This window comes from Centrocercus urophasianus, unplaced genomic scaffold, assembly GCF_019232065.1.
Source record: "Centrocercus urophasianus isolate 14NV4802_14NV808 unplaced genomic scaffold, USGS_Curo_1.0 seq_12, whole genome shotgun sequence".
In the NCBI taxonomy this organism is placed as follows: Eukaryota; Metazoa; Chordata; class Aves; order Galliformes; family Phasianidae; genus Centrocercus; species Centrocercus urophasianus.
Genome location: NW_024884364.1, coordinates 1,031,299 through 1,056,720, shown reverse-complemented (window position 1 = coordinate 1,056,720; position 25,422 = coordinate 1,031,299). Strand labels below are relative to the sequence as shown.

The following is a 25,422-nucleotide window of genomic DNA, read 5'->3' as shown; positions in this document are numbered from 1 at the left end:
CTTTCCTTTCCCCTTTCCTTTCCCCTTTCCTTTCCCCTTTCCTTTCCCCTTTCCTTTCCCCTTTCCTTTCCCCTTTCCTTTCCCCTTTCCTTTCCTTTCCCCTTTCCTTTTCTTTGTCACTATCTAAAATAATCAAGTTCTTTCTAACACTCCAGTTCTCTGAGGACTCATTAGTTCTTCCTAAAAGCCTGCACAAATTTTGTTTCAGTCATATGCTGGGATGAACTTACCACCACAAAAGTAAATGATTCTCTTTTGTCCTACATCTTTTCCAGTGATGTTTCGTGTGGTCACTTTGGATAGCCAGTTCAGACCTGTTCAGGAGACAGTAAGTAAGAATGATAGTCAAGATTTTTTGAGCATGTCTTTGGAATACTCTTCATAGAGATTCGCTCACTTGTATGTTGAGTAAAAGGGAGCTGGAATTGTTCCCAGTGTTCTTAGAGAACTGCTGTAATTTCGTACTCTATCCCTTTCCTGCCTTTATAGAAGGCAAGGTTTCTGAAAGCACTCCTGGAAATCTCTCAGTGCTCAGATTTTGTGGTCATTTCTCTTCAAATGCCCCTGATATGTAGAAAGAGATTGGATGTCTTTATGTAAAAGATAGATTCATAAACAGTTTGTATCCTAAAATTATCTCTTAAATTACAGACATGAATTTCAAATTGTTTCCTTAAGCCAGTTATCAGTATTCAGAGGGATTCAACCAGTATTTTTCAAAGTCCACAGTTGATTTCTTTATGCTTTGATAACTTTTTCTTTTTTCTCTCTCCCTCTTTTTTTTTTTTTCTCCTCCAGTATCCCCAAATCATCATTAAGGTAAGAGATGCACTGTCATTAAAGTGACAGTTTCTTTGGAAATGCCAATGCTGTCATTTCCAAAACATGATTTTCTCATTTGTCTTTTGAAGTGCATGTTCCTCACTGATTCTACTGTCAATATTAGGCATCCAGAACAAGTGAAATTGATGTGTCCAGTTCTGGGCTCTTCAGTTCAAGAAAGACAGAAACTACTGGAGAGAGTTCAGGAGAACTACAAAGATTATTAGGGGCCTAGAATCTCCCCCTTATGAGGAAAGGCTAAGAGACCTGAGATTGTTCAGCCTGGAGGAGATCGAGAGGGGATGTTATCAACACTCATATCTAAAGGGCAAGCGTTGAGAGGATGGGTCCGGCCTCTTTTTGGTGATATCCAGTGAAAGGAAAGGGGTAACAGCCACCAACTGAAATATAGGAAATTCCATATGAAAGTGAGAAATACCTTATTTACTTTGAGAATGACAGAGTACTGGAACAAGCTGCCCAGGGAAGCTGTGGATTTTCTTTCTGCGCAAATATTCAAAACCCATCTGGATGCTTTCCTCTGTAACCTACTGTAGGGAACCTGCAGGGGGGTTGGACAAGATGATCTCCAAAGGTCCCTTCCAACTCTTACGATTCTGTGACTCTGTGATTCGCATCTTCATTTAGGAAATGTATCAGACATTGAGTGTAGCTGAAGACTCACAGAAAAGTGTTCCTAGATGATACCATCTCTAGTATGCAAGAACTGTGCTTTCAGATGCCTGTCACTACGTGAAATTCATTCATAACTAATCCTTTGCAAGAGTGTTTAACAGAATTGTAAAGAAAATACAAATCGTTTATTCTTACTAGCAGTGTAGCAGTTTCAAGAATTACAGTACAGTCTAATGTCTGAGTCAGACATTACTGTTACTGTTACAACTGATTTGTTACAATTTTGACACGGAACATTTTATTCCAGAGTTTCTGGAACTTAACACTGATATATTCCAGCATGACTTAGCATCTTTTGAGCAGCCCTGTGAAGAAGGACTTGTGGGTCCTGGTGAACAAGAAGCTGGACATGAGCCAGCAGTGTGCAATTGCAGCTGGGAAGGCCAAGTATATCCTGGGCTGCATGAAAAAAGGGGTGGCCAGCAGGGAGAGGGAGGTGATTGTCCTCTACTCAGCTCTTGTGAGGCTCCACCTGCAGTACTGCGTCCAGGCCTGGGGCCCCCAGCACAAGAAAGACACAGAGCTCTTGGAACGAGTCCAGAGGAGGACCACTGAGATGATCAGAAGGCTGGAGCACCTCTGCTATGAAGAAGAGTTGAGGGAACTTGGTTTGTTTAGCTTAGAGAAGAGAAGACTTCATTGTGGCCTTTCAGTACTTGAAGGGAGCTCATAAACAGGAGGGGGAATGACAGTTTACATGGGTTGATAGTGATAGGACACGGGGGAATGGTTTTAAACGAAAACAGAGGAGATTTGGTTAGATATTAGGAGGAAATTTTTGACTCAGAGGGTGGTGAAGCACTGGAATGGGTTGCCCAAGGAGGTTGTGGATGCCCCATAGCTGAAGGCATTCAAGGCCAGGCTGGATGTGGCTCTGGGCAGCCTGGTCTGATGGTTGGCAACCCTGCCTGTGGCAGGGGGTTGAAACTAGGTGATCTTTGAGGTCCTTTTCAACCCATGCCATTCTATGATTCTATGGTATGATTCTGTGATGGAAAATGTAGTTGTAAAGCATAGTGGTAGAAAAAACATTGTCCCATTCACTGTGTTAACCTGGATAGAAAATAAATATGCCCTGCTGCACAGGTTACTTCTCAAATAATTTTAACAATTAGACAAACCACAGAATCAAACAGAATTTTTGGTTTATGGTTTCTTTATTATTTGCTTACATACTTAATTTGCAGCTTCAAATCCAGACCCTTCTGTCTTTACAACCCTGTCTTTACGTAATCTCTTCCATTTGTTTTCACAACATTTTCCCCTTTGTGCCACAGCAAAGTGTACATGCAGGTGCTGGCATGTTTAGACATAGCTCCTCTGAGTGTCATTATCCGACAAAGACTCATCCATCATAATCTAAAGACAAAGAGCAGGAGGAGTCAGCAGAACTGGAGGTGTTAGTTGGAGATGGCAAAAAGTTGTTGTTTCTTTTGTTAGGATTCAAACATGGGTGTTTAGTACAGTCTTATGTTGGTAGGACTGCAGCAAATTGAAATATTAAATAGAGTCATCTGCATACAGGCAAAAAAGAGTCTCTTTCTGAAAATGTCATCTTCTGCTAGAAGCAAGGCAAACATTAAGTCAGTGTTCAGCATTTCATTTCAAGGGGGGCCAGCATAATGTTCCCATTTGACATAAGGAAGAACTGAATCAAAAATACTCGTACTAGAAGAGCTGCAGATAAGCAACCTGAGTCATAATCAGATACTATTCATGGATGATCTGAGATCATCTGGTAGTGTAGATAATTTTCAGGTAAACATAGACTTGGGACTGTTTAAGGCACAAAGAGATCTGGAAAACTAATGGTAAGTCATATCATGCATGCCATCCACTCAGACTCACATTCATTCAGTAAAACATTAAACCAGTATACCAGGACAGAAAATTTAAAATAAGCCAAGAAAAAGGGTGAGAAAAGTTTTGACACTTCTCTTTCTCCCACTCCCCAGGACCCAGAGCAAAATCAGATCTTCCAGTGGTTGGATGTATCATCTATGCATGGCATTATCCAGCTTTCATTCCCATTAATCGAGGAGCCAATTCTGGGGTCCTATCATATCATTGTGGAGAAGAAGTCAGGGGATAAGGAGCATGAATACTTCACAGTGGAGGAATATGGTAAGCAAGCACTGTGAACTTCCGCAAAGGCTGGCTCTGTCTAAGTCTGATACGAGCTGTGAGTGCAGAGCTTAAGTGCTTTGAAATCTCCAATTCTTTTTAATTTTTTTTTACTGTCTTCCTCTTATGCACCTGTCCATGGTATACTACTGCTGATCAGTCATATTCACCTTGTATTCTCAGTTCTGCCAAAGTTTGAAGTGACAACTAGCATGCCCAGGAGGATCTCTTTCTTTGATGAAGAAATCAGGATGAATGTTTGTGCCTTGTAAGTATAAGAGCTGAGAATAACATGTGTAAACAAGAAACACAGGAAAGAGGATAGTGTGAAATGCTGTGAAATAGGGAGCCACTACTGATTAGTGTATAGACTAGAGCAATTTATTTAGCTATGACTTCCATAACATGAAAAATAATGATAACTCTGCTTCGTAGCAGAATTAGAATTTTGTGAGTTTGTGTGTCTTAACAGTCTGAAGGTATTAAGTGGTATAAACTTGCTAGCTGTTGATTTTATTATTACAGAGAAGGAGAGAAATAGTAGACGACTATCATTAAGATTTCTCTGTGTGACACTGCCAAGGGGCAGGGTAGCATAAGCCTGAGAAACAAGGACTGCCATACATCTTGCTTCATGTAAGGCAATAATAAGAAAAAAAAAAAATCAAGCAGAAGGAAATGATATCCCAAACACAAGCCCAACATCCCTTTCCAGCTTCAGACCTTAAAGAATGACTCAACCAAGACAATGATAAGGTAGGTTTTTTAAAGTCAAAGTCTGCCTAAAAATAATTGAGAATTCAGGTAGGACTAACATGTTCTAATTCCCAGCTACTTTTCTGTTTGTACTCTTGGATCCTAAGGGGTTTAGAGTCTGCACCGCTTTGCAGTCTTTCCTGGTTTCATGCTAAGTTCCCTTTTACAGTTGGTAATTGTTGGATTCTTATGTCTCATCCTCTACTAGGTACACTTACGGCCAACCAGTGCAGGGGATTGCCCGAATCAATGTGTGTCAGCAACACTTTCATAATCCACGATGTCAGCAAAGCCAGAAACCAACCTGTGAAGCTGTCACTGGATTGGTATGATACAGGGCTATGCCCTTCTTCCCAGTGAACTTTACCACTCAACACATAGCGCAAAGTTTGGAGACCACATTTGTTTCCTGGAGAAGATGAGACAGATAATCCCAGAGGCATATTTTTCTCACTGTTTCACAGACAATTCTGAAAGAACATGAATGTAGTTTTTACCAGTGACCTCATTAGAAGAATGGCTTTTGCCCCTTCTCCTCAAGAAAGCAGGAGAAGAGAAATTATTTTTCATAAGAAATCTGAGTTCTATCTCAGAAGAGTCAGTAGGAGAGAGGAGAGCTTATAAAACTATGAATACGTGATCATTCCTGAAACACTGGATGTGTGTACTTACCAAGGATAATCAGCTGGCCTCTATTGGGAGTCTTTGAGAACAGTGTTAAATTGATATTTGATTTCTCATCTAGATCAGATTCAAAGTACTTTAAAGAACTAAGCTCCTATCAGAGAGCTCATTCATCATGCAAAATGTGCTTAAGAAGGGATGTGAGTACAGAGGGAAGGGAGGAGAAAGGATTTCATGTATGTGGGTGTATGAGTTTCCAACAATGAACTGGGAGAGGAGCCAAAGAGTAAGATGTTTAATAGAAGAGGAGAGCAAGTAGGTGATAAAAACTAAAGGAAATGCAAGCAGAGGCATGAAGCTCTTCAGAGACCCACTAATACAAGCTTAGGAGCTTGTATTTGTTTTTCCAAATCTTGAGAAAAATAAGTATTCCTCTTTTTGCTCCTTTTTCAGCTGGAAAACAATGGTTGTCTCAGCACTGTTGTCTCCACCAAAACTTTTCAGTTGTACCGCAGCTATACCAGGATGTATGCCAGCTTAAACATAGAAACCATCATCACTGAAAATGGGACAGGTAATACTAAGTGAAAACTGGGAAGTAGCTAAACTGGAAGTACCCTAAATCTCACAGGTGATACTTATTTGGAGGAATCTCCTGGATTCTGATCTTTTCATCAAATAATGAACAACTACCATTTTATCTGTGTAGCTCTCTGTACAGAAAATCACATCTCCATACAGCTTTTCAAAAGAGACTGTTCTCTGCACATTTTTGATTTCTGCTTCCTTCCCTTTCTTCTGGGTGTGTCTCACAGGTGTCCAGATGAAAAACTACGACTATGTAGCAGTCAGCCAAGAAAATGACAGAGTGATGTTCAGGAACATGGATCAGTACTACAGGAGGGGAATTCCTTACTTTGGTGAGGTGAGTAGCTGAGAATATAGAGTAGAGCAGAACTTGAGGTCCAGCAGGATCTCTATATTGCCCTGTTTGTAGCCTTCCCTTACCCTGCACTAACAGCTTTCATCAATGTCACATAAACATGACTGCTTCATACGTCTGTCATTGTGTTAGAAGCTTCTAGAGAAAATCAGAAAATGATACCCTAATTCCTACTGTATAAGGGAGTCTTTTTAGCAGTGATTAGAGAATGACTGAGAAATTAGTAAGTGAAAGGCCACAGTGGTGAGACAGGTGTGCAAAAAACTATGCTCACAACAGCAGTGCCTAAGCTGAAGGTAGAATTTACCCTACATGGTATCACGTCGTCCTGTGGCTGTGTACTTAAAACAGTGTAACTGCTGGAACACATCCAAATTCTTCCCAACCTGTACACCCAATATAAACCCTGGCACAGAAGGAAAAATGAAATTTACAGCATTCTCCTGATTCAGAGTGCAGAAGGAAGGTAGTGTCTGGATCTCAAAAGACAGGAGGTGTTACCGAGCCCTGTGTTACACATTTGCCTCTTAAATATCCATGCATTTCACTCTTGAGTTCTACTCTCTCTGCAGATGTCCGTAGTGGTTAAGTTACTGTTCTCTGGTGAGCAGAACATTTATCATCCTTTTCATTTTGGGTGTTTTTTTTTTTTTGTTTGTTCGTTTTTTAACCTGAAACTCCTGTGTATTCTTTGTGTTTAGATCACTGTGACAAATGCAGATGGCAAGCCTGTTGCCAATAGGGTTGTTGTGCTAGAGGTCAATGGAGAATACCAGGCCAACTATACCACTGATGAGAATGGCACGGCAGCCTTTTCCCTTGACACATCCAACTTCTTTAATCCCAGTGTTAAACTGAGAGTAAGTATAAGCTCTAGTCTAATTCCTGAAAAATTTCTTCAGCAGAAAGAAGAATCAGAAGCAAGCAGTGGATGCTGACAGGTTTATTTTGGATGAGAAAAACAGGCAATTAGCTCAGCAACACATACAACCTCTGTGAAACTATTACGAGAAAACTCTAATGCCTGAGAAGCAGATGTACCTCAAGTGTGATCTTCAGCACCACTCTATTTTTTTTTCTCAGCTCTGTAGCCTTTTCTGCAGTCATCTTCCTTCTTTTCATTTCATGAACTAGAGGACCTTTCTCAAAGCCTGCTTGCTTTCCTGACCCAGCCTGGGTGCATGCCAGCCTGCTTCCCTACATTTCTGCTGACACTCATGTCCATTATCATGACATGGTCTTCCCCAAGTTATCATGTGTTTTCTCTGGTGCTATGGGAATAGATGAGAAAAAGCAGGCTGTTTGAGAACAAGGCAGTTCCAAATCACATTAAGTTTTAACAACCTGTCTCAAACTAATAAGAATCTAAAATAACCTCCCTAATATACTGTGACATAGATCATAGAATCATCAAAACACCAAGGTGGCAAAAGACATCCAAGATCATCCAGTCCGACCATCCACTACCACCACTATTTCCTCGTTAAACCATGTCTCTTAATACAACATCTAAGCATTCCTTGAACTCCAGAGACAGTGACTCCACCACCTGTCTGGCAGCCTGTCCCAGTGCCTGACCACTCTTTTGGAGAAGCTTTTCCTAATGTCCATCCTGAATCTCCCCTGGTAAAACTTTGAGGCCATTCCCTCTAGTCCTACTGTTAGTTACCTGAGGGAAGAGGCTGACCCCCACCTCACCACAACCTCCTTTCAGATAGTTGTAGAGAGTTCTCCAGACTAAACAATCTCAGCTCCCTCAGCCACTCCCCAGAAGGCTTGTGCTTCAGACCCCATGCCAGCTTCATTGCCCTTTTCTGGACATGCTCCAGACCCTCAGTGTCTTTCTTATAGTGAGGGGCCGAAAACTGAACACAGTACTCAAGCTGTGTCCTCTCCAGTGCTGAGTGTAGAGGGATGATCACTTCCTTACTCCTGCTGGCAACACTATTTCTGATACCAGTCAGGATGTCATTGGCTCTCTTGGCCACCTGGGCACGCTAATGACTCATGTTCAGCTGAGTGTTCACCAACATCCCCAGGTCTGTTTCCTCTACACAGTTTTCCAGCCACTCTATCCCAAGCTTGTAGTGTTGCTTGGAGTTATTACGGCCAAAGTGCAAAAGCTGGCACTCCATCTTATTGAAGTTCTTCTCATTTGCCTCAGCCAAGTGGTCCAGCTTATCCAGATCCCCCTGTAGGACCTTGCTACTCCCAGGCAGATGGACACTTTCACCCAGCTCGGTGTCATCTGAACGTGAATATATTGTGTCCTGCAATCCCCACACTGTGGACAACTGAAATACAAGTTTTTCACACCAGCCTCAAAAAATCTGTTTTCCAACAAAGTATTTTAGAGGGAAGATGCTTTTGCCTCTCACTTACCTGCTGATCTTTTAATTTCCACTTTGTTGATTCCTTGTATATGCTTCTCCTGTATCATAGGCCACACAAGCACCAGATGACTGTGCAGATTTCTTTATGTGGAGAAATGATCATGAGTCCCAAGCCTTATTCTTTGTCCATCGTTTCTACTCACGGACCAACAGCTTTGTGAGAATTGAGCCAGTGAAGGAGAAACTAAGCTGTGGCCAGCAGAGAATGATTAATATTCAGTATGTCCTGAGTAGAAAGGGCTACAAAAATGCCACCCACACAGACTTCTACTATGTGGTACGTATTATTACGTCAGTTTCCAAAACATATATTTTCTTCCACCTTTTCTTGAACGCTAAATAAGGCAGAAGTGTTCAGATCAGCCAGTGGCTACAAATCACAGCTTGATTCAAGCCCGTCAGAATACCACTCAATACCAGTGATTTTGTGGGAGAAGGTGCTTTTGATTCTATCTTGTGATTTTTTCTATTCCTAGGTGATGGCAAAGGGAAAAATTGTTCTCAGCGGACAAAAGCAAGTGAGAATCACTCATGGTAAGTTCTGGACTGTATCAATACTGTTACTTCAGAGCATCATTCCTATCACCAGAACAGTAGTAGCTCATATAAGATGAGACAAAAGCAGGGAACTGTTGCTAAATAGGTATTAATTCTTAAACATCTTTCACCACTCACATTATTATTCGCTTTTAATGCCGCTCCTAACAATAATCAAAATGGTCTTTTGAGTCGAGAGGTGAAAACCTTGTTGCGACTGAACAGGAGGAATGTAATCATTTTTTGTATTATTTTTTATTTATTTCAAAGAGTATTTAAGGTTTCAGATGTTCTGTGGCATCCAAGTCTTCACCAATCAGAAGACCAAAAATTTCAAAATAATAAGTGCCTCATTTGACAGAACAATTAGATGCTTGGAATTCATCAAAGCTTCAGAAGATTCCAAATACCATGAATGATTCAGCAAGCTGAATTCCATTTTTTCATTAAAAAAATGTACTTTCTTGCAGAACCAGGTGTTCAGTAAGAGACTTAAGTAAGTCTCACTCCTACTTACTCCTGTGACTTATTTAGTATTGGCCATTTTCGGTCTTTCTCCAGGTATCTGTGCACTATGGCTGCACAGCATGTGCTTGCGTATGGTTTACGGAGGGGCATCTATTCATCAAAAGGCAGCCTTGTCATAAAATTCTCCCTTCATTAAAATATCGTGAGGCTATGTGGTCTCTCCATATATGTGACTAACCAAAAGCAAGATGCGTGTTAGAATGTGACTTTACAAGAAAAGATAAAGCTTAGTTTCCTGTCTCTGCTCTAGTAGTTGCCATCTGTATTAACAGGAACTTCATAATTCCTGGTGTTAAGAGAACACTGTCTTAGCTTAGGTAATTGGTTTATTTAATCTGGTGTAGAAGGAACAAGGTTTGAGCTACAAAGGCAAAGCATTGCTCTTCCTGTAGCAATCACATACAGATTTTCCTATCCAAATTCTGCTCAGCTTAGCTCCCTCTCTGCAAAACACCCTGCTCTCAGCATTGTCTAGTTGGCATCTGGTACGTTGTTGATGGGAGTTTTTCCTGAGCCACTCAGAAATGAATCTCCCAGTAGCCAGCATCCCTTTTTTAATGGTGCGGATAGGTTATGAACAAATATGTTGTCCTTCCACCAACGCCAAGGCTTATCTAATCTCTTTTGTTGGCTTTTCCTCTCCTGTTCCATGTACCTTCCACAGCTCCCTGGGGTACTTTTGCCATTACACTGACTGTCACTGAGAAGCTCGCCCCCAGTGCCAGATTGTTGCTCTATACGGTCCATCCTAATGGAGAGATAGTGGCTGACAGCTCTTGGATACACAGTGATATATGCTTCAAAAACAAGGTGAAAATTTGTTTTCTTATCAAGGGCTATATTTGCTAGAATCATAGAATTGTAGAATCTCTCAGGTTGGAAAAGACCTTAAAGATCATCAAGTCCAACCACGACCTAACCATACTACCCTAACTCTAATGATCCTCCGCTAAATCGTGTCCCTGAGCACCACATCCAAATGGTTTTTAAACACATTTAGGGATGGTGACTCAATCATCTCCCTGGGCAGCCTATTCCAGTGCTTAACAACCCTTTCTGTAAGTAAGTTTTTCCTGATATCCAACCTAAACTTACCCTCAAGCAACTTCAGACCATTTCCCCTTGTTCTGTCATCAGTGAGAAGAGATCAACCCCGCTCTTACTGTAAGCACCTTTCAGACATTGGAAGAGAGCAGTAAGGTCTCCCCTCAGCCTCTCTTTCCCCAGACTAAGCAGCCCCAGTTCCTCCAGTTTTTCCTCGTAGGGCATATTCTCCAAGCCCTTCACAAACGTTGTTGCCCTTCTTTGGACCTGCTCCAGCGCCTCAATGTCCTTGCTAGTTTTCTTTTTTTCTTTTTTTCTTTTTTTTTTTTCTGAGTGAAAAGGCAGGAAATTACTTCATCACAAAAACTGCACTCAGGTTGGTGTTTAGGAATGAAAACGATACAGGCATGCCTGATAACACAAGAATCTATCCCTGGCATTCACACATATACTCAAACTCATGCTAAGCTGTCAGGAAATGATTTGGGGATTATGTGGCTATGAATTTTTGCAGAACAGAGATTCAGAAGGACTGTTAAGCAAAAGGAACTTTGCCCAACAGAGAATGGCATTAATGTCAGTGAAAGGTGAGATTTAGATATACTTGCCAAGCTAATTCTCCTAATTTCTATTTTATTGTTTTCAATTTACTCATTTCCAGCTCCAGTTTGAGTTCTCCGAGAAGCAGGCTCTCCCAGGCTCTAAAATCAACATCCGCCTTGAAGCTGCTGCCAACTCCTATTGTGCCTTGCGAGCTGTAGATCAGAGTGTCTTCCTTCTTCAGCCTGAGCGAGAGCTATCTGCTGAGAGCGTAAGCCACATGCCCAGCCCTGTGTTCTAGGGACATCCAGAATGACAATTCCTATGCCCACCTAATATCTCTTCTGCTGGCTACGTATTTTTTTTTTTCTATGTAAACAGACATTTCCATGATTGAAAAAAAGAAATAGTAGCTGTATACTTCAAAGATGATGGTGAAATATTTACTTTTAGAAAGCATAGCAGTGTTAAACAGAATATGACTAATGTAAAACTTTGGCAGTACCTGAGAGTGGCTCAAACAGGCCTTAGATGCAGAAAAAAAGCTGCGAATATCAGCTAGCAACTTGTCAGACTCAAATCTTCTCTCTGCAAAACTCAGCAGTATCTCTTCATGCTCTTTGTTCAAGTTTACCCTACAAAAACCATCACAACTCAGAAAAAGAGGGATAGAGTCTAGACCTTCTTGCATAACATCAGCCAAATTGCTTATTCATCTGTGTAGGCATTGCTAGCTAAACCCATGATACTACATGGGACTGTTCACATGCCACCGTAACTACTGAATACAAATGAGAAAGGAGCATGGGAAGAAACAAATCCTTGTGATTAAAATCATATATGTACATACACTATGCATATGTAGTGCTTCTGAAAAAAAAAAAATAAATAAGCTGATATCCTCCTCATTTCATGCTTTAAGAGAGGCAGTTTTGTCTTGAAGCAGGAGAGTGGATATGTGCTGCACAATGAGGATGACAGAAGGAGCTGCACAGCAAACACACCGGTTTTCAGTGAACTTTCTCCTTTTTCACTCTACAGCCATGAAAGATTTTCATGGTGTGACAGAATTTGGCACCAACCTGGGACCTTTCCTTGTTTTTACATCAGTTGTTCTCACCTCCCAGGTGTACTACCGGCTTCATTTGAGTGATTTGTATGGCTATTATTACAATGGACTCAACCTGCAAGACGACCAGCCAGAGGAATGTACCCCAGTCAAAACCACTTTTTTTGAAGGCTTGTACTATGAACCTGTCAATGTCAGCCATGATGGTGATGTCTACAGGATTTTCATGGTATGTGTTCTGGTTTTTTTTTTGGTTTGTTTTTTTTTTTTTCCCCCTCAAATGTTCCAGAATTCAGTCACACTAGCATTCACCTTACTAAGGTGGTTTTGATCCCTCGACTGCCTTCACTCTTGAGTCATCCAATTTCTACCATCTGATATCCACCTCTTACTCAGGAAGAGTGAGAATCACTACTTGATATGTTCATTGGAATCCAGTCCATACTTCAGTAGATGATTCTTAAACAGGACCATTAACTTTGTTCACAACCTCAGGCATTCCTAGTAAAGCTCTGAGTATATTATGCACACTTTTCTGATACACTTTTCTCCACTCTCACTCATCCTATGAGTTTGTAACTTACTCTGCCCAGTTGCAAAAGACCTGACATGAGCACCACCAGTACTACTTGTGACAAAACAACAGTTGTCACTACCTGCAATACATGCAATACAGCATGTGCCTGTAGCAGAAGAATAACGTGACATTCAGAGTTGAAAGGCTGGAATGTGAGAAGTGAGGAGAGAAATGAATGATGTTAACTCAGATAGGAGATGTGGCATGTATTTGTAGCTACTGCATGCACCAAGTGACATGATCAATTCTTTTACATACAGGAGATGGGCCTGAAGGTCTTCACCAACTCCATGCTACGGAAGCCAGTTCTGTGCAATGAAGACAAGTTGGATCAGGAAGATAATCCTATCTATTTGGATCATAGTGCCAGTGGTGGCAGTGCCTTTGGCAAAGGTAAAAGAATCAGAAAATCGTAGAATGCCTTGGGTTGGAAGGGACCTCAGGGATCATCAAGTTTCCCACAGACAGGCAGGGCCACCAACCCTCCAGCCCTCTGATCATCTTTGTGGCCCTCGTCTGGACCTTCTTCAATAGCTCCACATCTTTCCAGCAGTGGGGGTTCCAGACCTGGACACAGTACTCCAGATGGGCCTCATGAGGGCAGAGTAGGCAATCACCTCCCTGTCCCTGCTGGCCACCCCTCTTCTGATGGAGCCCAGGATACTATTGGCCTTCCAAGCTGCAAGAGCATGTTGCTGGCACAACATTCAGTTATTCATTCACCAGGACCCCCAGGTCCTTACCCACAGAGCTACTTTCAAGGAGTCCTCCTAGCTTGTATAGGTATCTGTGATTACTTTGACCAAAGTGCAAAATCTTGCATTTACTACGTTGAACTTAACAAGGCTCATGTGGGCCCAACTTTTGAGTTTGTTGAGGTCCTTCTTGATGTCATCTCTCCCTTCTAGTGTGTCAATCACATCACTCAGCTTGGTGTCATCAGCAAACTTGCTGAGGGTGCACTCAAGCCCATCATTGATGCCATTGATGAAGATGTTGAAGAGCACTTGTCCCAGAACAGAAGATTCATGCTGTGTCTCCATTTCCAGTATGCCTGGTCTTCAAAACTTGTGCATATAGAAAATAATGGACAGCATGTTAAGGCTTTAGGGAACAGATCTCTGTCTCACATTTTGTCTCTAGTAATCTTTTGCTGACAGTACTCACAGAATTACAATCAGTTCTCTCCCTCTTAGGTATAGAAGGATGCATGTGGAAAAGAGAATTACTTTCCTAAACTGATATTAGTTTTTTGGTGTTTCCCCCATAAGAACCTTTGCACAACTCACAATTCAATCATACATTTTAAGTGAAATACTAATGTGGAAATATTATGCAAATTAATTATATTAAGAAATCACACAGCACCTAACATACTTCACACATAATCTTGAAAGCACTTTATAAATCAGCAAGATTTAAGAAAACAATCCTCCAAGTTAGATTTTAATCAACAAAATAACTAGAGTTCGCAGATATTTGTATGGTCATTTCTATGATACAGCAAACAAGCCTGAGGAAATCTGTGGCATGCTGAATTGATTGTTTGACACCACAACTGAGGCCATGAAATCATAGAACTAAGTCCTAGGTTCCTGGTCTTGGTCTGTGTAATGAATACACAGGTGTTATAATTAAGAAATATACAAGAGAGCCTAGCTAAGCAGGTTGTTATACCAAAACGAAACGAATAGGTAAAGGGCCTACCCTTCTCCTGGGCTCACTGGAAAACTCCCAAAGGAGATCCTTCCCCACAGGTAGCCTGCTCTTAAATGGGGTCTAGGAGAGATGGAGACAGGCTCCACCCCTTCTGGCAGCACAGGTGAATTGCCTTCACCTACGCTTCTAGGGCTGACTCATTGCTTACCTCAGGTGATCAATCAGAGGTTCAGGCCATGATTCAGAAGTTTCCATACAGTCCTGTTGTTTGGCTTTCCAACGGAATGAAAATTCAGTTCCAGTTTATTTGTCTGGACAGGGTAAAATTATTGAGTTATAAGGGAGAATTTTTAAAGCAATATATACTCTGTTAGCCCATTTGCAAATTGAAGAGATGTAGTGATAGAGGAGAAACTAAAATCCCTTACTAATTAGGTGATGTGCCTTTCACTGGAGGAAAAGCTGAATTGTATTGTGAAATGCCTAGATTCTCAAATATTTTCCTATAGGAAGAGAGAACAGATAGAACAAAGAAAAAAAATGTACTCATAATCTTCCCTAGAACTTTCAAAGATTACTGCTGCTGGTGCTGTTCACACTGTTAGGAAATACTTTCCTGAGACCTGGATTTGGGATCTGGTTCACACAAAGTGAGTATTTTCACCTTAACTTCTTATCTCTTATGTGGATATTTGAGTTGTTGCTGAGATGAATGCTGGAAGATAGAACATTAATCCAAATATATTGGTTCTAATCTGCATGCTTGGACATTGTGGCATTTAAACAAATGTTATTTCTAAATTTAAAAAGCCAAGACTTTTTCCAAGTGCTTTTTAACACATAATTCATCAACACCTTCATCTTTACCTCCAATTTCATAATTTCTTTTAAATATGGAGGAGAATCCTAAAGAAACTGAGATGAGAAGTCTGAAGTATTAACTCTGTTATGGGCCTATTCTATAATTTGCTCTGACAATTCCAAATATCATTTCTCATTCAGATTTTCTTGTTTTCCTCAGTTCTACTGGAGAAGCTAATATCTGCTACACCATCCCTGATACTATCACAGAATGGAAAGCCAGTGCTTTCTGTTTGCAGGATGATGCTGGGTTTGGCATCTCCTCACCTGTTTCACTGACAGCATTTCAGCCATTCTTTGTGGATCTTGCCTTGCCATACTCCGTCATTCGAGGGGAAAGAATTAATTTAATAGCCAACATCTTCAACTACCTTGACAAGTGCATCCAGGTACATCAAATTCCCTTTCAATTTCTATCCGGTTTGCCTCTTCCCCAGAGTTCCCAGCATTGTTTTTCTGTCCTGCATATTGCATTAAAAATGCAGAAACAAGTACTCTGCTGACACAGTACTCTCTCAGCCTCTCTGACAGGATCCATTGCTGCATCATTAGGATAGTGTGGCCAATGATCACTATGACTGGTACAAAGAAGATAAGAACCTGCTTCTTATCCCTACATAGTTCAGTTATTTTTGCTCCTGAGAGAGAAATTTGAACAGAGTATGTGGGTATTTTGCTCTCCCAAATAATATGTACCGAGTATGTAGCATATAGCAGAAAATCATAAGAAAATGTGACTGATAAAATGAGCACAGACGTCTTGGCATGCTTCTGTATGCAGCCAGTAACAGCAGGTACAAATTAGATAGGTTTGCTATTTCCTCAAACAAGCGTCCCTTTCTTATTTCCAGGTACTATCTTACAGAGTCAGATGACATGGTTTCACCAGCAAGTGACATTTTCCTGTGCCCTGAAGCGTAAATTCAGGGGCAGCCTACTTCGTTTGTAATTTTTCTCTTTCTCTCTGCATCTCAGATCAGTGCCATACTGGCAGAGTCAAGTGACTACAAGGTGGAAGTCCTTTCACCAGAAGTAAACACAGCAAGGGTGTGTGCCAATGAAAGAAAAACTTATATTTGGGCTGCTAGGCTCCTCAGTCTTGGTAATTCTGTCTTTTGGTCACCCTAATTCATCTCAATTTTATCTTTCAACTTTTGTCATTTCACTTGTTAATGAAGGATCAATAACCCACAGGCAGGCATTTCTGGACAACTCCACTACATAAATCTAGTATTGGACTTTCGCTAAAGCTCCCCTATGCATGGATATATGCACTGAATAAGTAGCTATTTGTTCTGGTGTTTTATCTCTTCTAATTTCAGTAGTTTATTTCTTGTCTATTTTAGGAAGAATTGTTCACTTGCCTTGTCATGCTTGGAATACTGTCAGGACTTCATGAGGCTATAATAATTCAGTTGACAGTCTTATTATCAAATCAATTCTATTCAGTAAGAATGAATGAGTGAAGAGGACATTGCTCCTCCTTAGTTTAACCCAGTTGTGTTAATTTACACTATCTTTGAGTCAGCATTGTCTTCAAAAGAAGCATTTACAGCAGCTTGCATGTGCTAGTACATTAAAAATTGAAGTATAAAAAAACTTTAGCAAAAATTCTTCTGAACATGAACAACAGATAAACCTTTTCTTTAAAATGTTTCTAAATCAGTGTGACTGATTTCCTTCAAACTCAGTGGAAAATTTATAGTAAGACAAGAAGTGGATAAGCAGTGAAATAGTGCTACAAAGCTGAAAAAAATAAAGATGTGGTCTCTCTAGCATTTTGTCCCAAGAGGAAAACTCCTTTGGATCTCCTATTTGCAACAACTTCAGGGGTAAAAGGAGCAGTGCCTGTCAAGCTGCTCACTCTAGAGTTGTTCTGGTGTGTTGCAGCAGCACTGAGGCTGCTCTTAAGCATTGCCTTCAGTTAATGAATTCTGTCTGAAGGAAAGAGGCAGCGGCGCATGCTGTATTGCATCTATTGCAAGTATTGCAACACTGCCCCTAGGCCAGAGAGAGATAACAAAAGGTTAAGAAGAGGTAGAAACTGTTAGTGAGTACTGTCAGTTGTCAGTATTTCATTCCTTGTACTGGACCCTGTCATAGTTTCAGCTGGAAAGGAATTGTTTTCTTCGTAGTGTCTGGTATCATGCTATGTTTTGGTTCTAGGAGAAAAAACAATGTGATAACACACCAATGTTTATAGTTGCCTGTTAAGCAGTGAAAGTGATGGGAATTCATCTCTTTCTCCCACTGCTCAGGGGACTAGCTGGGCATCCGCTAGATATTGGTGAGAAACTGCTTGTACACCATTTGTTATATACGTACATATACGTGTGTATATATTCGTATATAACATGTTATATATAGGGTATAGAATATATTGTATAGTGTGTGTATATATATATAGTCATAACTATTTTCCTTCTAATTTTCTCTATCTTAGTAAATAGTTTTATCTCAACCCTTGAGTTCTGCTTTGTTCTTTTGATTCTCTCCCCCATCCCACTGGGAAGGGGAGGAGTGAGCTAATGACTGTATGGTGCTGAGCCTCTAGGCAACTGTTCCTTGCCATCCTTGGAGAGATGTGGAGCTTTAACTAAATTTGTTTCTACTAAGCTGCCTTTAGAGAGATACATTTGTCAACAGACCACAAGACTAGAAGGAGGCAATGAAAGCCAGAGGTAACTATAGACGCAGAAAATAACTTTCTTTTCTTGAACTGGTGGTTGGCTCTCCAGGCGAGGTGAAATTCACAATTACTGCTGAAGCCAAACTGAATACTAAAGCTGCCAAAAATAGCACACCAGCAGAAGAGGAGACAATTCGCACGGACACCCTGACTCAAATGCTACTAGTTGAGGTACAATACAAGATTTTCATGTACTCCCTGTTTTTTTGGAAATTCAGTTCTCTTACCTATGATCTGGGAGATATTAGCTGATGTTAAGAGACAAGAAAGCTGACACAGATGGAGATGTGTACAATACATTTCTCCATATAAAGCTGAGAGTGGAATTCAGAACAATTTGGCATCCACTGTTCTTTCTAGAACAAAGAGCGTAAATGCCCTGAACTCTCTGGATGTCAGCAGAGCTGTATTTAGAGGGGAAGAGATTCCATTCCTTATCTACATGTGCATTTTGCCTGTGATTGTAATAGGAGGACTGTAATTGTAGGAGGGCAGATATGAAAGGAATGAGATTTGTCTTGAGCGTCCTAGAGTAGAAGAGACACAATTCTCCCCAAGTCCTCCTCAGAGGCTGGAAATGCCTATTTTATATATGTTTTCTAAGAAAGATAGTGCTCTGCACAGGCTGTGGTGTAATAATGAGAGTAGGACATGGACGAAGAGATATTCTAATGGAGATAAGGCAGAACTGGGTACAGGGGGATGCACCCTCTGGATAGCTACATCTATGTAATACCTTACACTATTTAATTGTTTCTGGTTTCATGGTGATGTTTTTTTTTTAATTCTCCCTGACCTGTCTGCAATCAAACAGCCTGAAGGTGTTAAAAAAGAATTGACTCAGAGCTCCCTCATCTGTACAAAAGGTAAGGCAAGTTTATTCATTGAATCCAGGAAATCAGTAGAAAGAATTCACTGCTTTGTTGGTTTTGTCCTATGAAATCAGAGACCCTTCCAGAAGAGGAAGAATGGTCTCAGGGTTGAGGAGATGAGATGGGCTACAGCTCAGGATTTTCAAAAATACCTCAGACTCATTGGGCATGGACTCTTCAGCAGTTTCATTATCAAAACAGCAAATAGTAATTCTAACTGTAGTCATGCTTAGAAAGTAAAAACTTCCAGAAAAATGATATTTTCAACAATTACTGTTATGTTTTCTTGTTAGGCACAACAGTTTCTGAGCCAGTGCTTCTCAACCTGCCAACAAATGTAGTGCAGGGATCAGCCAGAGTTTATTTTTCTGTCATTGGTAAGTGTAACACCTAGACAACAATTGAAAGTGAAGTATTTTTTTCCTCCTGTGTGGCTTCCAGTGCTATCATGTATACCTATGCAAAACTAAAATAAATTTGAGGAGAATCGTCATCTTGATTTTAAACAAATATTTCCTACTTTCTGAAATGAACAACCATCTTTCTTTGCCAAAATTCCCTCCTATTGTATCAAAAAAGGATAGAACAAAACAGTAAAATTATTTCCATTTATATTTCATTTCAGATAATATTGCATTAGCTATCCTGTTCTGTGCAGTAAAACTGAAAAGTAAGCAAAAGCAGACTTCTTGAAAAAAAATTCACATTGTTTTGATTTCTTAGATAGAAGACTTCAAAAATATGCTGACTGCATAATTCAAATTACGCTTTTGCATAGTGAAAAACATTTGTCTGTTCACAAATATCTGTAGAATGAGACTTTCATATCCCAATCTGACCTACTAATCTTAAACTCATTAAGAATAAAAGTTCTCCTTAATGAAAAGTTTATGAGTTTCTGAATGCAGACTGCTTTCTAAAAACAGTTGTTTTCCGTGCCGGAGACAGTGTGGAATGTACTGGTGCTGTGGAACACAGCATATGTAGCCCATCAGCAACATATGATCAACTGTCATTTTCACATATGCACACCAAAAAGGAAGCACGCTGAAAAGGCTAGGGAATACTAACTCAGAAGGGTTGATAGCTGATTCTCAGAAATCATTCCAGTCAGTATCAGTACTTGGTTCCTTCTTAAATTTACAGTTTCTCATGTGCCCAGCATCAAAATCAAAAATCATAATATTCTTTGACTGCTGTGATTATTATGGACTCAAAGGCAATGGAGTAATGTAACATAAAGCAATGTATAAAGCTGTGTAATAAAAAACAAGCTTGACCTAACCGCTCGTATCTTTAATTCTCAGGAGACATTTTGGGTACAGCCTTAAGGAACATGGAAAACCTCCTCCATATGCCTTATGGCTGTGGAGAACAGAACATGGCCTTGTTCACACCCAACATCTATGTCCTGGATTATCTGAATAAGACTGGGCAGCTGACTGAAGAGATTAGAGTCAAGAGTACTGGATATTTAACCACAGGTGACAGCCTTTCACATTCTTTCATCTAGTATTGTGTTTAAACTTTGGAGCTCTAATTGGTGAACGCAGATCTCTGAATTCTAGCACCACATGTGCTAGACTTTGAGGAGATCAGCTCCAGAGCAGAGAGTTGCACAAAGGTCCTCTCCCAGCAAAATGACGTTTAAAACTGCAAAATGAGAAGTGTGGTGGCTGTAACAAGAGGCAGCTCTGAGACAACGCAGACAGAACCAGGAGGAATGGCAGCACTATAAAAATCAAGACAACCTCAAAGACTTCCTATAGAGACTGGTTTCAGGGCGTAGGCTCATGCCGGAGGCCTTTGCCAGCGAGGCAAAACCACAGTGAAAACCGCTAACTCAAGAACCCTAGAGCCTCTGGGGAGAGGCAGCTATAATACAGCATGGGTGGAGCCAGGAGAGATGGCGGAATCTGCCCACACGTACAAAGGCAGCCCCTAGGAGCACTAGTGACTAGGAGCAGGCAGATAGGGTATGGTGTGGCAGTAGGGAATGTTGCGGCACTGTGCAAGGCAGTTCGCTCAGGAAGAGCAAATAGACAGACCCAGCATCCTTGGGCTAGAGGGGTAAATTCAAAAGGGGATTATTGCCTTCTAGGTACAGGGCTATCCTGTGATTGGAGTATAGGATTAACGTCCCCAGAGAATAGAGACCCTAGTCAAGGTATCCACCCGATGGAAAGCAAGGGCATTGGCAACCAGCAGGAAAGATGCCAAAACTCAGCTTGATCTCTAAGGCAAGCATACGGTCATCCAGGCCTCCAGCTGCACGGAGTGCCTGAGCCTTTGTCTGACATCCTTTGGCAGCCATGAGAGCAGCTGTGTGAGGTGTGAATGGGTGGATAATTTGTTCAGCATAGTGGAGAAGTTATGAGATGAAATATATAAGTTTAAAAGTGTCATGGGGACCAAGAGGACTGAGCAGAGGAACTACATTGCCCTTGCAAAAACAGGTCTACCACAGAAGAAGGCAGAAGATCCAAAGAAGACTGTATCCTATCACTCTGAGGCTGAACTCAAAGAAAACTCAAAGGAAAGGAAAGAAAAGCTGGAAGAAAATCTGTTCTCAGAACTGCAGAACTCATTCACTCTAAACCCCCAAGTGCTTCTGTATAACAGTACAAGGCTCTGGATACAGAATGCCTGTCTTTGGGTGTTAACAGCCCATTTACACTGGAGGAATAAATAAAATCAAAACAAAAAAAGCCTTCCACCATTGTCAAGGCTACATCTTCAAAGAAGAAGAGGGGGTTATTAGTTATAGAGAGCTCTTCCCTGCAGAGAACTGAATGCCCAATACTCTAAGCATATCTCCTTCTTAGAGAAGTCATCTTAGAGAAGTCTCTATGGGGCTCAGGTGAAGGATATAATGAGATGATTACCTAGCCTGGTATGGCCAACATCACTGCTTTTCCACTTGGAAAGTGATGAAACGGCTACATGCAATTCAAAGGCCATCAAAAGGGACTTCAGGGCTTTGGAACATCAGTTGAAGGAATTGATGGCACAGATAATCTTCTGTTCTGGGTAAGAAAAAAGAAATTGAAAGATCCTATTGATAAACAGCTGGCTTTGTGACTGCCTCTGCTATAACTTTGGGTTTTTTGAAAGTGGAGCAGCCTATATGGCACCAGGCTTGCAGGAGCTAGATAGGGTTATCCTTTCTCAAAGGGGGAAGATGGTTCTTGGCAAAAAGCTGTCAGGGCTCATTGTCAGGGGGAGGGGGGCTATAGTGAGCCTGCCCATGATAAGCTGTGGGACAGCATAGTTAGGTTAGAGGAACTGGGTGCTAGTGGGGGCTGTCAACCTGCTGCACGCTTGAGACCTTGTGGTGATGAAAGCAAGAGGAAGACTCGAGGTAGGTAATTAAAAGGAATTAAGGAGTTATCCTCAAAGAAATTGACAAGACTGGCTGCCCAGCTGATATGCCTGTACACTGATGCAAGAATGGTTTTTACAGCTACATCAACGAGAAAAGGAAAGTCCAGGAGATACAGGACAATCCAATACAGGACAGCTTAGTAACAACGAGCAGGGAGAAAGTTGAGGCAATCGACAATTTTCCTCAGTCTCCACTAATGATAGGTTTTCATACAACCCTTGAGTAGATGAGTCAAAAGGTGAGGACTTGGAGAGCAATGCCCCTCCTGCTGTAATTGAAAATCAGGTTCATAACACAGAAGAAACCTGAACACCCATATATTTATGGATCCAGTGAGATGTGTCCCAGAGTCCTGAGGGAATTTGCTGATATAGTTGCCAGGCCTCTCTCCATGATATTTGAAGAATGATGGTGGTCAAGTGAAGTGCCTGATAGCTTTAAAAAAACAAAACAAACAAAAAAAAAAAAAAAAAAAAAAACATCCATTTTTCAGAAAGGTTGACCCAGGAAACTACTGACTTCTGTACCAGGGAAGATCCTCTTGGGAGCTATGCTAAAGCACGTGGAAGAGAGGGAAGTGATGCAAGAAAACTAGCATGACTTCACCAAGAACAAGTCCTCATTGACCAACTTAGTGGTCTTCTATGATGGACTATATCAGTGGAAAAAGGAAGAGCTGCTTATGTTATCTATTGGGCCTTCAGTACAGCCTTTGTCACAGTCTTCCCATAAAGTCCTGCTCTCCAAATTGGAGAGATGTGGGTGGGATGGACTGACCATTCAATGGATGAGGAAAAAGCTGCAAGATCGCACCCAGAGGGTAGTAGTCAATGAATCAATGTCTGGATAGAGATCGGTGACAAGTGGTGTCCCTCAGGAATCTGTACTGGGAATAATGCACTTTAGTATCTTCATCAACTATATTGATAGTGGGATTGAGAGCACCATCAACAAGTTTGCCAGTGACACCAAACCTGTGTGGTACAATTGATATGAATGGGAAATGGGATGCCATCCAGAGAGACCTAGACGTGCTTGAGCAGTGGGCTCAGGAGAACCTAATGAGATTCAACAGATTCAGCATTGAAGCTGGGTTACTACAACCTTCACTATTAATAGAAGCTGGGGGATGAAAGGATTGAGCACAGCACTGCTGAAAAGGACTTTGGGTTTCTGATGGATTGCAAGCTGGGCATCAGCCAAAGAGAAGGCTTCAGGGAGACTATACAGAAGCCTTTCATTATCTAAAGGAGGCTATAAGAAAGAAAAGGGCAGATTCTTGGGAGCCTTCAAGGGAAATGGTTTCAAACTAGAAGAGAGGTTTAGATTTGATATAAGGAAAAGGGTTTTTTGTTTTGTTTTGTTTAGTTTTTTTTGGTTTTGTTTTTTTACAGTAACAGTAGTGAGCCACTGGAACAGGTTGCCCAGAAAGATGGTGGATGTCCTGTCTTTGGAAGCATTCAAGGTTAGGCTGAATGCGGCTTTGAGCAACCTGTCCTGTTTTCTGCAGGGGCATTGGACTGGATGTTATTTAAGTGTCCCTTTCACCTCAAGTCTGTGATTCTATGTATTGCACAGAAGCCTGTGATGGCAGCAAGCCAAAGAAGCATTTAGTACTGTCAGGAGCATAAGTGGCTAGAATCTTTGTGTTAAAACACAGTGTGCTTCTGTTGAATAAAGACCATAACTAGTTCTTATCTCTGATAAGAAAACATCTTTATTGTATTTTCAGGATACCAGAAACAGCTGTCATACAAACACCAGGATGGCTCCTACAGCTCCTTTGGGACACGAGACAAGGAAGGAAATGTGTGGTAAATGATGACACTTTCTATTTCCCTAGTTCAGAATCTTTAGGCTTTGAAACGTTTCTGGTGATTCTTATTTTTAATGGACTAAATGGACATAGTTCAGTTAATTTGGATCTCCCACTAAGAGAGATGTGAGTAAAACTGGAGACGTTGCAACAGAATGACAATAAGATGGTCAGGGTCTGGAGCACATAATGCTCAAGGAGAGACTGAAAGAATTGAATTTGTTCATCCCATAGAATGGGAGGCTAATGGATACCTAGATACAGCCTTCTACCACCTAGATCAGGGCTGTAGAAAAGACAGTCAAACTCTTGTCAGAGGTGCACAGAGTAAGGAAAACAATTTTTCTGTATGCAAACTGCAGCAAGGAAAGCTGGATAGAATTAAAACAAGTCTTGCCTAGAAGAAGGGTGTAGCATTTAAGCAGGTGCCCAGAGATAGTGTAGAAAACTCAATTTCTGCAGATTTTTGCCATGCAGCAGGGCAAGACACTGAGCAATCTGACTGAGCTTTGATGCTGATCTTAGTTTAAGCAGGTGATGGGACTGGAGACTTCTAGGAGTCCCTTCCTACCCAGTTTATTTTATAATAGTGTTGGTTAAAGTAAGAAATTACTACCATCAATCATCAAGCTGTGTCTATGCTTTACTCCAGCTCTGAAAGAAAGGTTTCAGTGCAGTAATGGAGAAATCTCAGGTCAGTTTGTAATACCAGAATTTTAACTATTTATTTAAAATGTACAAAACACTTGTTTCTTTTACCACAGGCATTATGGATTTCATTCTATGTCCATTTCTATTCATATCCAGTTACTGGTATACCTTCTCTTAATCTTGTTCACACTTTATGTGCTTTCTGATTCTGGTTCACCTGTAGGCTCACTGCCTTTGTATACAAGTCATTTGCACAAGCAAGACGGTACATCTACATTGATGAAAACGTCCAGTCTCAAACTCTGATCTGGCTGGCAAGAAAGCAGAAGGCAGATGGCTGCTTTGAAAATGCTGAGTCACACTTCAACAATGCTTTGAAGGTAATTGAGTTCAGTATACTTTCAAACTTCCAGTCCTGCCATTGGTATCGATTTGGATAATTTCAGCTAGACGCAGGCTAATCACCCGACCCATAACTCTCCCATTCTCTGATGTCTCTTATAAAAGCAGGGCATGAGTATTGTCTCCCATTGATGATGAGGTAGAAACAAATAGAATTTTCTAAGTTAGACACCTCAGGTTTTTTTTTCCACCACTGCATTTAACTGCAGGCTAAACAAGATATTACATGCTTTATTACATGTGTAAAGCCAAGAAAAAGCACGCTTTTGGCTTTATCCTGACTGAACTCTCTTTTTCTTGTGCACACAGAGAGACAGAAATTGATTCTGATGTCTGTTCTAACTATTATGTAAACTATCATTAAAATCCTATTTTTTTGTTTTCTAGGACACCTGTACTGACTTTTTTTTTTTTTTTTTTTTTTTTTTTTTTTT

The 25,422-nt window shown here is 40.9% G+C and overlaps 1 protein-coding gene across 2 annotated transcripts in view; it reads left to right on the top strand.

The window, feature by feature from the left end:
- The first annotated feature begins 293 nt into the window (after positions 1-293).
- LOC122156278 (ovostatin-like) overlaps positions 294-25,422 on the top strand; it is a 35,980-nt gene continuing 10,851 nt past the window's right edge. The window contains exons 1-23 of one of the 2 annotated variants that reach the window (XM_042810918.1): positions 294-332; positions 799-819; positions 3,474-3,642; positions 3,826-3,910; positions 4,607-4,724; positions 5,476-5,596; positions 5,838-5,947; positions 6,667-6,825; positions 8,408-8,635; positions 8,835-8,892; positions 10,088-10,233; positions 11,129-11,278; positions 12,135-12,305; positions 12,914-13,046; positions 14,875-14,962; positions 15,334-15,562; positions 16,149-16,275; positions 17,912-18,033; positions 18,677-18,728; positions 19,028-19,111; positions 20,042-20,218; positions 23,852-23,933; positions 24,810-24,966. In XM_042810918.1, the coding sequence (XP_042666852.1) occupies positions 3,519-3,642; positions 3,826-3,910; positions 4,607-4,724; positions 5,476-5,596; positions 5,838-5,947; positions 6,667-6,825; positions 8,408-8,635; positions 8,835-8,892; positions 10,088-10,233; positions 11,129-11,278; positions 12,135-12,305; positions 12,914-13,046; positions 14,875-14,962; positions 15,334-15,562; positions 16,149-16,275; positions 17,912-18,033; positions 18,677-18,728; positions 19,028-19,111; positions 20,042-20,218; positions 23,852-23,933; positions 24,810-24,966 (2,721 nt within the window). In that variant the 5' untranslated portion in view covers positions 294-332; positions 799-819; positions 3,474-3,518. Of the gene's footprint in view, positions 333-798; positions 820-3,473; positions 3,643-3,825; positions 3,911-4,182; positions 4,399-4,606; positions 4,725-5,475; positions 5,597-5,837; positions 5,948-6,666; positions 6,826-8,407; positions 8,636-8,834; positions 8,893-10,087; positions 10,234-11,128; positions 11,279-12,134; positions 12,306-12,913; positions 13,047-14,874; positions 14,963-15,333; positions 15,563-16,148; positions 16,276-17,911; positions 18,034-18,676; positions 18,729-19,027; positions 19,112-20,041; positions 20,219-23,851; positions 23,934-24,809; positions 24,967-25,422 lie in introns of those variants that run through there. The other variant, XM_042810919.1, reaches the window with a different exon arrangement.